The 13,624-nt window shown below is 36.6% G+C and overlaps 1 protein-coding gene across 11 annotated transcripts in view; it reads right to left on the bottom strand.

The window, feature by feature from the left end:
• Positions 1-13,624, bottom strand: part of pcdh15b (protocadherin-related 15b) — a 228,945-nt gene that overhangs the window by 36,061 nt on the left and 179,260 nt on the right. For all 11 annotated transcript variants that reach the window (XR_009273731.1, XM_058794176.1, XM_058794175.1 and 8 more), the window contains 4 exons: positions 12,010-12,119; positions 8,014-8,154; positions 5,524-5,651; positions 962-1,177 (listed from right to left, as the gene is read on the bottom strand). Coding sequence is in view for 10 of the 11 variants with exons in the window: in XM_058794176.1 (XP_058650159.1) it covers positions 962-1,177; positions 5,524-5,651; positions 8,014-8,154; positions 12,010-12,119 (595 nt within the window). In the remaining variant the exon portion in view is untranslated. The remainder of the gene's footprint in view (positions 1-961; positions 1,178-5,523; positions 5,652-8,013; positions 8,155-12,009; positions 12,120-13,624) is intronic.

Raw genomic sequence — 13,624 nt, 5'->3', positions numbered from 1 at the left:
CTGCTTTAAACTTTAATCAATCTATTCAAACTGGCTCGGGATTGCGTATTTAAAGTGTGTAATTTCTTTCCTTCTTACAACACCAGAATTGCTCTGATTCTGATGCCACCTAATGATTCTGGATGCTTGATAAAATTCTACGCTACATATTTTTGACGATATGTTTTTTCTATTATTATAATTATTATTATTTTCTCTTAATGCAAGTAACATTTATTAAAACAAAAATCTCTTCTGGATTTTTATCTTTAACCAAGGGCTTTCAAACTGAGGACCAGGGCCATAAGGGAGTACTAGGGGGTTCATGGAAAAGTAAAAACGGTGGGTAAAAACAGAAATAAATAAATAAATAATGAATGAACAAACAAAATTAATAGTAATACATCAATCAATCAATAAATATATTAATTAACAAATAATAAATTAATTGAAGTAAATAGAAAAAGACACATTTGATTAAAATAAATAACTACAAATAAAAATAGTAATTATTTAAATTAATAAATATTACATTTCACAGTATAGTACTATATTGAGTAGGGGAAAAAAATGATGTAATGTAATAGAAATAGCTGGAAAACAGTAGTAGTAAAATTTTTCATAGTATATATTGGGACGTGATGAAAATTTATAACTGCTTTTTAAATTTTAAGACGGGGGTCCCTCGTCCAAGGACAATCATATTTGGGGTCTGTGGCTTAATTACACAGATGTGAATGAAAGTGAAGATATGACTTCAAAGTTAAGTTCAGTGAGTCAGATGTCATATTTATGACTGATTCAGTGAACAAGGGATCAAACTGATAACTTTATGACTCATTTTGTAAGACTTTTTGACTGATTCGTTTAAAAGAACCTGCTCAAAAGAGTATTTTTTTTTTCACAAATCTGACATTTGAATGAGAAATGGGCCTACCACCAAAAAAACACTCAAGTTTATGCTTCTTGATCACATACGTACCACCACTTGAGCGCTGCTGCTGAGTCCCTCCCCGTAGTCATCGGTTGCAACCACGTCAAATTTGAAGTAGGAGCGCCGCATGTTTCTGTACATGATGGCTGTCTTAATTACTCCTGTGAAGGGCTCAATAACAAAGCCGTCTTTGCCGTCAGTAGTTGGGGGGATAATCAGCCTGTACAGCATGGCACTGTAATTCCCTGTGTCCTTATCCACAGCCTGTCAGATACAATAGAGCACAAACATGTCAAATAGAGGAATAGCCACGAGCTACTTATCACCTACAACACAGAGCTGCTCAACCTCTGCCGTTGCACGCACTTCCACCTCTGGCCTTTAAGGGGAGCTCCAAGCTCCGATTTCACAGCACCGACGTCACTTTGGCTCCGTCTCAGCTGAACATTACAGCACTCCACTGCGGTGACAATGATTTATAATGGCTTTTTACAAGAGAGGGGAACGGGCGGCTCCACGGACAGCAGGGTGCCCCGGATCAGGCAGAGTCATTAACACAAATGAGACTTTTTCCAATATGCCTGTGAGACCTGCTTCAATAAATACAGTAAGTGTGTATTAAAGGCCCTTGCAAACAAAAGTCCATCTTTTAATTGGTCATTTAGTGAGGCTGCGCGTGGACAGAACGCACAAGTCAGCGGCAGAAACCTCTGATCGCCTCTGTGGCACAGATCTTGAGTTGAAATAGTGAAATTGAATTTGTATTTCCACAATAGTCTCCTTTTTCTTTTCTTTCTTTGCATCTCTATCCCAGATTAAACTCGAGGAACATCAGAAAGGCAATGTTTTCTCAGTAGGCCAATATTTTTCCAATATGCCTAGAAGACCTGTTTCAATAAATACACTAAGTGTGTATTAAAGGACCTTGCTAACAAAGGTCTGTCTTTTAATTGGTCATTTAGTGAGGCTCAGCGTGCACACAATGTGACGGAAACCTTCGATCACTGCTGCTGCACAGATCTCGAGTCGAAAATATGAAAATTAATTTGTATTTTTGCAAAAAACACCTTTTTTTTTTTTTTTACCTTAGATTAAACTAAAGGAACCTGTTTCAATGGACACAATATGTGTGTATTGAAGGCTTTCTTTTAATTGGTCATTTAGTGAGGCTGAGTGTGGGAACTCAGAAGTGGGAATCTTTGACTGTCGCTGTGCAAAGATCTTGAGTAAAAACTGAAATTGAATTCGCATTTCGCAAGTCTCTTTCTATTTTCTTTCTTCACATTTCTACCTTGGATTAAACTCTAGGAACATTAGAAAGGCACTGCTTTCTCAGAAGGCCAATATATATATATATTTTTCAATATGCCTTGGAGACACATTTCAGTTAATACAGAAAGTGTCTATCAAAGTTTCTTACAAACAAAAGGTATTTTAGTTGGTCATTTATCAAAGCTGAGTCTGGACAAAATGCACAGCTGACATAAAACTTTGATTATCACTGTGACAGATCTTCAGTTGAAACGAACGAATGAAATGAATGTGTATTTCCACAAAAGACTTTCTCCTTTCATTATGTTTCTACCTTAGATTAAACTAGAGGAATATCAGAAAGGCAATGTTTTCCTAGAAGGCTGATTTTTTTTTCTAATAGACCCATCTCACTTAATACATACAGTACATTATGTAAGTGTGTATTAGAGGCCCTTGCAAATAAAAGGTCTGTCTTTTAAATGGTCATTTATCGAGGCTGAGCGTGGACAGAGCATGCAACTTGGCGGCGGAAATCTTTGAGTCAAAGCTGTAAAATTATATCTGTATTTCTACAAAAGTCTCTTTTTTTCTTTCTTCGTTTCTACCTCATATTAAACTCGAGGAACATCAAAAAAGGCCAATAGATTGCATAAACTAATTATCAGATCAGGACAGAACAATGGATGCAGGGCTAATCGGAGAAAGCGCTTCCACAACGCAAAGCAGTTCTTTCACAACATCCCTGTCCTTAGGGTTGGCAGAGCTAGGAGCAGTTTCAATTTTCTCGCCTTTTTTCCCCTCAAAACTATTTAAAGAGGGATTTCAAAAGTAGATTAGACTAATCTATGAACCCTTGAGCTGCTTGAACAAAAATCCATAGTAAGCGATTTCTGCGACACCTGAGAAATGGACAAAATGCGTGATCGTGTATGTCAAGGCAGCATAATTTGGATTTTTGCCCACTGAACTTCATATCTCCAACGTTTCTTCAAGTAAACACAGGACACTGATGATGGTAATCTGTATTCGCAGTGAATGTGACCCTATAAAACCCTGGACTTCTGCTGCGTGGCTTAATTCAGTCTGGGGTCTTGGCTAATAAGGTCTCCTTGAACGAACGCAGGACGCCAGGCACCCGATAGCATCGCTGCCGCTGTTCTTTTAGTCTGCACATGAACTTAAGGCAGGGTGAAGCCATATGAGGTAAACCCCTGTCTGAGGGACAGCATGTGGCCTGCAAGTCTGATTAGAGTAACACTGAGGTAATTACATGGATGACTTTAGTTCTGAGGCCAGAAACATACTCACACAAGTACGTAAATGTAGATGCTTGTGGAATACATTGCAAGTTTAATACCAATTAATGTACCATTAAACAAGCTTCTTTGAAGTGAAAACTTTGGTATAAATATTAAAGTAAATTAGCCTTCAAGTATATCTGAAGAAAAATGTTTTAATTAACATTTTAATTATTTAAGGCTGTACTATATAAAAAAGAAGAGAGAAACCAATTACAAGCAACTGAACAAATAAAAACAACATAACAAAGACACTTATGAAATCAACAGTGCTTGGAGTTTGCAGGTTATTTGAAGCAAATAACTTGAAACGGGAAAAACAGTTATTAAATGTAAAATAAAATTATACACAAATACTTAAATTATCGGCAAATGGGGTTTGTAATTAAAATGAATAATAAAGTTTATTTTTTCCCCTTTCGGCCTAGCTTTTTTTAATGAAAAACCTATTAAAAAGTTAGGAGCTACGAGTGTTTTTCTATTTATCTTGTCAATACTGTTTTTGATTAATATTAATGACATGACAGAGAGTAACAGGTCCATTGTGGAAACATTAGCAATTAGTAATTGTTCTGTTCACTCACACTGTTTTATCTTGGAAAAAATGGCAGAAATATGCCTTGCAATGTCACAATTCACATATATTCATATAGGTATTGAAAAATGCGCTGATCACTGAAATATCCAATATGTGTTCTGTAAAGCTAGTCTGAGTTAGCAACAGTAACCGTGTCAGTACTACTGATGCTGTACTGGCATTACATTACTTACATTTTAGCGTCAACTTAATACTATACTGCTATTTCGACATCCCTAGCACTCCTGTACAAAAGGAGGTGATAGAGTTACCATCAAATCTGTGCCATTAAACTAGATTACCAGTTATTATTCACGTGGTTAGCCATAACCATGACTCAAGAAAATTTTACTCTGCCATGAAAGGGGATGATCTGATGACAACACTAAGAACGAAAGCTGTGTGTTATAAATCATGCAGAAATGTACAAATGCATGCAAAAATTTATAAAAACAAGCTTGAGATGCTAGAAGTGTCTGTTTACGTACTTGCATATTATATGTTTCAGGCAGGAATAAATGCTTGAAAACTGACTAACAGGGTTAGTCAGAAAACACAGAAAGACAAAGTCATTGTTAGGCAGAAAAGTACTAGTAATGACAAAGAAAATAAAGATAGAGGAACAGCATCTGGAAAAGGACGCAGTCCGTGCTCTAAGAGAAAGCCTGGCTGATTTATGAGGATCTTTGATTCATTTTCTTTTCCACAGAATGCGGTGCCCTTGTCCATGCTTTTAACAGTTGTGTTGAGATCTGTATCAGCGGGCCACCGCAACCATGACATTTTACAAGCTGCCTCAAGATGATCCAATCTTTCAGACCCCAGCTGGGCAGACTTAAGCTCCTCAGTCAAGACCAGCAATCTGATCAACCAGAGAACAACACCAACAGAGAGGAAAACTAGCATAACACATCCACGTTTCAATGATGAATTCCCATTTTTTTTCCATTCCAGTCATTTAAAAATCATTTTGATTCAGGCCAGTTCACTGCTGAATCATCCAGGCCAATTTGGGCACCTCTTTGATTCAAAAGAATGAAGTTTTGTGATCATGATTTTCCCTCTATGCAAGAGCAATAGCAAACCACTGAAATTTCAGAAAAATGTATATTCACCAAAGACATGCCCATGACTTTTACAATTTGATTAATATCCATGACTTTTCCAGGCCAGGAAAACACACTTTTAAAACTCCCTGATATTTCAGGTCTTCCAAGACTGTGAAAATGGTTGATTTCCTCCTGTTGAACTGAATTATTATTCAGCACTGTGCAGCTTTGTTCTCTGAATTGCTTCCACTGGTGCTGGACTGACATTTTATCACATGTGTAGGAACCAGTCAATTAAATTACAATTTGCTTTTTAGCCTGCTCCTGACATTCTGATGCAATACTTAGTGAACAAATCCTTGGCTTATCCGTGGAAGTGCTATCTGAAGCTTCGTGGACAGAGTTACAATCCTGCGGGAGAAGACACTTTACCTGGACCTGTAAAACAGAGGTGAAGGTCTTGGCATCCTCTGCAACCCCACCGAGGTAAAAGGGCTTAGTGAACTCAGGAGGATGGTCGTTCTCATCTTGCACATCGATGAAGACCTTTGCTGTGTTGCCTGAAAAAAAAAAAATAAATCACTAAATAAAAAATGATGATCAAATGTAGTGAGGACGTATAAGGCATACAGAACATCCGATAACATGTTATAGCATGGTTCTGGTTTGTATATAGCTTTTGTAATCAATTTATTCATTTATTTTTGTGATTTTGTATTTTGATAGACATTTAATAAACATCAAAATAATATTCTGATCAACGGACAAGATAGTTCTTTTCTTCTGTATTGAAACGTACATCAAGAGTCAAAAGATTATCGAAAAATAAAGACTGGATGGAGGCAGATCTGAATGTGAGCTGGCAGTCAATTGTAAGATTAGCAGAGTTTAATCGGACTAAATGGTTGGAGAATGACACTGTTCCATCAGAAGATGTCATTTTTGATTTAAGTTTATTTTTACATTTATTAGCATCATTATTATTATCATTATCATTTAAATGAATCATTCACAGTAAGATCCATTATATGCATTTAGAAAATAGGGTGACTTTCCATTTCATGCCGACTTTAAGCTTGACAAATGCAGTCAACACATCAGTAATTCGAATTAAAAAAAAATGTCTTAATTAAAAAATAGCTTTTAACTACAATGAAGTAAATATCAATTCAACAAATGTCTCAAATGATGATATTTTTGTATGATTTCTCATTTCAGAGGTAATAAAACTAGCATTAAAAGTTTTAAACTATTCATGTGTTTAAAACTACCTATTTGTCATGCCAGTTCTCAAAACATGCCTCGAAGCTATTACAATCAAATTCAGGAGATCATCAAAACTCTGCTATTCACACTCAGTTTTGCACATCTAAGCTGCTGAAGTACATTTCTATATGGAGCACAGCATTTCTTCATCAAGTCCTTCAAGACTATCATCTGTCACTTCTCAAAGTAAAAGGCAGAGTCATATTTTGTGGGGGTATGAGAGCAACAACACGATTTATCATCTGACAGACTTCAGTGCTCATGCCAAGGGGTTTCCAGAACCTTCTGCTCATTTCTGCACAGTCACTCCAAGTGGAGCGCTGAAACATCACAGCATAGAGCGGAAAGGGGATCGTTGACCACTGGACAACAATGAATCCAACAACAATGAATAAAAATAAGAAATTAACCACCTGAAAACGTAAAGGAAGTATTTTAAATAATATATTGACTTTTTGTAATGTTTTTGTCCACTACTACAATGTGGAGACTTTTCTCAGCGAGATATTGATCTATGAAAACATTATTATTAATTATATTAATTAACCTGCAGTTGATGCAATTAATTAATTACAATTGGAAATCAATTCACAACCCTCATATTTGTATGACTACTCCATCTAGATATTCATGAGACCATGCGGTCTTATTTAAAACAAGGACCTGGCAGCTCTCGCAAGCACACTGACAAGATATAATTAATTAAAACTTGCATTAAACAATCAATTAAATCCACTAAGCTGACAGACTGACTGGATGCAAATAATCTTTTGATTTTATCACCAGGTTTGCGCACTTGGAATATTAAACGAGAGAAAAAAAAAAAATCAATATCCATAGCCGTCTAATCTGGTTAAACATGAATGCTTTTCTCAAATAATGATTTTCCATAATCAACTCTACATGGAAAAGATGGACAAGCAGCCACCCATCCCCCATGTTAATGGCACACGAGATGACAGGAAGTAATTTACACATATTTTTATTACACTGAGATGGCATGTGTTTTATTCACTCCAAAATAAAAAGCAAAAACACTCTGAACAAGCTTTTAAGCCACATAAAATGTCCCAGGGTCAAAAGCAGACCCATACGGTGACTGATGTGTTCAGAAATGTGTTCTAAAATTCCTTTTAATACATTTGATGGTTAAATACGTTCTGAATTTGAGTTTAGTTATCATTTTAGAGCAAAAGGGTAAAGGCCAGTTCACACCAAGAACAATAAATGTAAAGATAACTAATATATTAGCGTCCACACCAACAGATAATAAAAATCTGTTTATTATAAGCATGAGCTGCAGCTTTGTCATCTGGTGCACTAAGAGATTTTTGCCAAACGATGTTGATATTTGAAAGCACCAAAACAAACAAGCCTATAACCCAACAGGACCTCGCCCCTATTTTTATATTTCCGCCCCACAAGTACGTACACAACCCTGGCATAATGACGATCGCAGAAACAAGTAAAGATGACACACAAGCATATTCAAACAAAAGCCAACACACATAAGTTGTGTGCAAAAAAATGCTTCTGAAAATGATTCCACTGATATTGTTGCTCTCTTTCGTTAACATTAAAGTTGTAGTGTTAACTTCTCATAGAATCAGATTCATAGTTATCCATGGTATGAACAGGCATTAAAAGCAGCCTCACTTTTGGATGGGGCTCGTAGATTGGAGGACACCACCTTCATGGAGTCGGCTTCCACACGGAGGACATAACTGCTGTTGCTCTCGTAGTCCAGCGGCTTGGCAGTGCTGATAACTCCAGTGATGTTGTTCACAACGAATTCACCTGTGGCAACAGGAGAAGGACAGCAGGTTTGTTTAATTGCTATTTAACAACAGCTTCACACTGAGATGCACACAGAGTCAGAATTATGCATTTGTAACCTTACATATTTTTTATAGAGCGGGAGACTTGAGTGTCCGTAAATGTAAAAAAAATTAATAAATAAAATAAATAAATATATATATATATATATATATATACATATCAAATCCTTTGTGGAAAATGTACATGCCAGCATACTTTTAAAAAAGTGTACAGACTGCAGAAATAGTATACTTTAAAATAACATAGGCCTACGTTACTGTAAATTGAATTGAATGTTTTTGGATGCTTAATCGCATGTTATTTATAATTAATTTACAGTGTGTTGTAGTTTAAATTTGTCTTAAATGCAATTAGTTCTACTTAAGAGTGCTTTTTGACCCACTTAAGTAGGATTTAAGTACATCTCTATATGTAAATTCATAAGTACTTTTGTTTTCGAAATACGGTAAAATTGTACTGCCGTATACTGACAAGAATTTATAATGAAATAAAATATACTTTTGTATATTATAAATTACACTTATTTTAATGAAGTTGCAATTTATTACATTTAAAACATATCAACTTTTTTTTTATTTGTATTAAATGCCAAGTTCTCTCATGAAATACTAGATGGCACAAGCTGATGAGTCGTTAATGCACACTGATGATATTCACAGCATTAAACTACTTGGCACAAGTTGTTTGGTTCATGTTGCATACGCAGCCAATGAGCTTACTGCTTTACATTTAAAGGGCTGGTTAGCGTTTACTAGCGAATTTTGCTGCACGCTTTCAGAGTTCCTTCGAAATCTTCCACCTTCCCTAGTTCCACCTGTATAAATGTGGTACGGGTTATTTTATATGCTATTCATGCAGCAACATTATGTCTTAAATACTGACAGCACCATATCGGCGTATGTATTTGTAGTAGCCATATGTAGTAGCAAAATCCACTTTTACATGGTGTTTGGACATAAATGTGTGTTGGCAGTGTGTGATCACAACCACCCTACATACAACAATAAAAATCAGCCCAATTTTTTCAGTAGCGTGGTCACGCGGCTCAGTCAATTGATCCGTGCCGATGACAGGTCAGTGTGACGCGAGCTCTGTACATTGTGCTGTTTCGTCTCACTTTCAGTGCATTTGCCTTCCCAAATGTACGGCTGAACAACGGTTCTCTCGCTATTACGGTTCTCTATTCGCTATTACGAACTACAGTTCTCTCGTTATGTTGCATCTACCGGCTGTTTATTGCTGTAGATATGCAATGCAGAGAGACATATGCACAACACCCTCTTCTGGAGATTGGGCGGGAATATGCAGCTCATTTGCATTTAAAGCCATACACTCCAAATCAGCTCTTTTTTTAGACACACCCCAAAAATGACAATTTTATTCACTGGAGTATCCAAAATATAGATTACCAAATGGTTCTTTACTGTATAAACAATTTTTCCCATTGCATTTACAGGGGTCAAAAAAACTATATTTTCACCTATACCTTTACCATAATATGGCATTACTCAATCAGTAATTCTTGGCCCGGCTAAGTCTAGGTCTTACAACTCATCCTTTCCCCGCTTCCGTGTAGCGTATCGTTAATGCACTTAGCTATATTGGGATTTCAGGTCCAGAGTGCACTACCCACCTCTTGAGTCTCATTAACATTCATAAAGGATTAGCTCTGATCTTGGGTGATGTCATCGCATTAAACGCCTTGGATCCAGGCGGTTTGAAGGGTGGAATGATTACCTTATTCTTCCTGGCTTTTTCTAGTTTGCGTTAATGAAAACAGCCCTTTGATTACCTATCTACGCTTCTTGATTCCGCCTAATGAGAATGTACCGAAACGATTTCCCCATTGCTTTAAACCCGCGCCAGATGTATTCAAATGTGATTTCGGCTGAACACATTCTGAACAGAGAATTTAATCACGCACACCTCCCTCTTCCTGCTCTCGCTTGCTCTCCGATGACACACGGCAACAGGAAGTGCGCTCCTTCAAACGAAACCTTCTCTCTCACTGAGCTTTTGATAACTTGCAGCTGACAGCCACCTAAAAAACACCATCTAGGAGTCTGCGGGCTGTCATTATCCAGTGCTTGATGTCTTACAAACTATAATTTATTACAATACAGTAATATCCAGCTCATAAAAGACCAGTGTGACATTTCCCGCAATCTTGTATTGTTTTGTTTTTTATTTTTCACTAAAGGTTTCTGAGGAGGGAATAAACCATAGTCTGGTTGAAGTATATTTTTGTATATATGAGAACTGCCAGTGACGGTTTAATTGCATGCACTTTCTGCATCATTCTCTAAACAAATTATGAGAATCTGGTTAGTGCTCACCGCTAGAGGTCGACCGATATGGGTTTTTCTCTGGCTGATGCTGATATTTAGAAATCAGGGCAACCGATGGCCAATATATGATGCAGATTTTTTGGCTGATCCCCCCCTCCCATCTCATAAAAGAGAGTTTGAGTAAATGGTTATTACAGGGTACAAGACAGTAGTAGTAGTAGTAGTCTAATTCATAGTAATAATGGCTCAAAACTTAAGCACCTTCTCAAAACAGTTCTGAAGCATGCTTTTTGTTTATGTTTGTTGACAGACACCAGTGTTTCCCACAGACTTGCAAATGCAAATTCATTCTCTGCCAGCAAGAGGCGCTTTTGGAGCGGAGATATAACGGTTTCCCCGGTAACAGCTGTAATCAAATAAGTGCTGTGCTCACAAAAACTACTTTATCTGGCATTAGAGGAAAGACGAAATGAAAATGACATTGACACTTTTCTGAAGACGTTCCTTTTCAAAGATACATTCATATAAAAACGCTGCATTTTAATTTTCAAATGTGCAGTGCTCTCAGTTTATTAAACGAAGTATAAGCCTTTTGGAATATCTATTTGAGGCGGTCAGTTTTGATATTGTGACTGACGAGCCACCACAAATAACTCAATGTGGGCCTATGGGAAACACTGGACACTGCTATAAGCCAATTGGTCATAATCTAAGTGATAACACAAATAAAAGAGTTCACACATATTACACACACAGCCTGCTGCAAATAACTGCTTAAGAGTGCACTAGCCATGAGCGATGACATCGCGGAGGCTATTGTCGGACTCACAATTAATGAGGAAAGTTAACTTGCACGTTATATTCAGCCCAGAAGTTTCAATTGCACGTGTTTCTACTTTCACATGCAAATGACTTTTTGCACTTATGAATATGATGACTTTCTGGCATCAATTGTAGTAGGGTAAAACGTAATTACGCTTTCGTCTGTTTTGCCCTGCCATCATAAGCTGAAGCTGTGTGTGAACAAGGCGCTGCAGCCAGAGGGAGAGAGATTCTCCGGTACGGCGTTCCGCAACAACGCTTAGCTGCCTGCAGACGCGCCTGCCTTTCCACATTTTTCTTGCCGTAAAAATGGGCGGGGCCATTTGTAAATTCTATGGGCCTAGCTTCCAGTCTCATGCGCGTTCAGCTATTTTTAGATGTACAAAACAGTTCGTTTTGCTGCTTGATTTTGAAAATTGGTGTGTCTTATCATATTATTTTAATGCATTATCTTAATTATGAACACACTGGTTTGTAGTGCAAAGAGTTTTACCGTTTACTGTACGTTGTTATTCTCCTCGTTATTTACTTATAGCGGCTAATGAACTGGACGTCTCACCCATAGGCTTACTTCCACGTTGAAGAAAAAGGTGGATAAATCGGCCTAATTTGCAGCACAATTGGCCCATGGCGATTAATTTAAAAATGGCAAAAATCGGCCCGAATAATCGGCCGGCCAATCAATCGGTCGACCTCTACTCACCACCCTCATTTCCTTCGATGATGGAGTAGACGATGGTCTGGTTTATGGCAGCCGCCAAGATGACTCCTGAGACCGTTCCCACAGGGGCATTTTCACTGACCGGAGAGAACCTGCACATACAAAGTGCACTCCATTAATGATGAATCACAAATCATTAAAATAGACCAAAAGTAAAACAGTTCCATTGTACTCTTTGAACTTTGGGGTCAGTAAGTAAGTAAGTATGTATGAAATGAATACTTTTATTCAGCAAGGATTCATTATATTGACCAAAAGGGACAGTAAAGACCTTTATAATCTTACAAAATATTTTTATAAATAAGAAATGTTTCTTGAGCAGAAAATCAGCATATTAAATTGATTTCTGAAGGTTTCTGAAGACTAAAATAACAACTGCTAAATATTCAGCTGTGCCATCACAGGAATAAATTATATTAAGACAGAAAACAGTGTGTTTTACATTTAATAACATTTTACAATATTATTGTTTTTACTGTATTTTTTATCAAATAAATGCAGCCTTGGTGAGCATAAAAGACTTTTCATAAAATAAATTTCAAAAACATTAAAAAAATCTTAATCCCAAATTTGTGCCTATTCAAATTGTACTAATGAATTTTGTAAAGAAAGAAACAAAGAGCAATAAATAAATGAATACATAGATAAATAAATAAATCTTCTGTATAAACTGTATGTGCATTTTTTTTTTTTTTTTTTTAAGCATTTCCTAGAATTGATCCCATTGCTAGCTCTTTACTATTTGAGCTACAGGCAATGTTTAAAAATACAGTACAAACGCCTGAGGGTAAGAAAAGTTGGAAACGGGCATTCAAAACAGCTGAAACTGCAAAACTGCATATAAATGAATTGACTGACAATCTAAACGCTGCATTTTTGCTCCTTGATATAAATGCACAGTAGGCTATTCAGCAATATCAAACTGAATTAAATGTACACATATAGGTCTGACAGAGAATCAATGGACAGACAGCATGATTATTTCACATTCTGAAATCAGGCGGAAATCAGGTAAGCTACCTGTTTGATTTTATAAAACAAACTCAATTAATTTGAGCTGTTAAGGATTCCAGTTTATAATTACCAAGACAAAATTGACAGGAATTTAATCAATCAAGAAGTTAACCGGATCACAGTGTTAATTGGGCATCCTACACAGTTGCTAAACTAAGCAGAATAAAGACTGTTAATGGAAAGCAAGCGTGGGAGTGAGCAGATCTTTACCTCAGATAAACCCAACAGCAGAACTGATCCATAGTGAAACATATGTTCGATATCAGCTGTCGCTTTTCAAGCACAACATACAACATTACACTTCAAATCATATTTTGGAACCAGTGGGCGAGATAGTGTAGTGTAATCTTGTGTCCTACTAGTATTAACATTAATTTCATGCAATTTAATCACAAGCGGGCAGTGCTAGTTTGGGATCAGTAAGTTTTATTTTTAACATTTATTTTTACAGAAAAAAATAAAATAAAAACACTTTTGCTCAGCACGGTTGATCAAAAGTGATATTGTTTTATATAAGAATAAGAAATGTTTCTCGATCATGTAAGAATCACCATATCAGCAAATTAGAATTTCTAGATTTCTG

Source organism: Onychostoma macrolepis, chromosome 12 (genome assembly GCF_012432095.1).
Source record: "Onychostoma macrolepis isolate SWU-2019 chromosome 12, ASM1243209v1, whole genome shotgun sequence".
NCBI lineage: Eukaryota > Metazoa > Chordata > Actinopteri > Cypriniformes > Cyprinidae > Onychostoma > Onychostoma macrolepis.
Note: the sequence above shows the minus strand (reverse complement) of the source record. Positions and strands in the feature narration are given on the sequence as shown.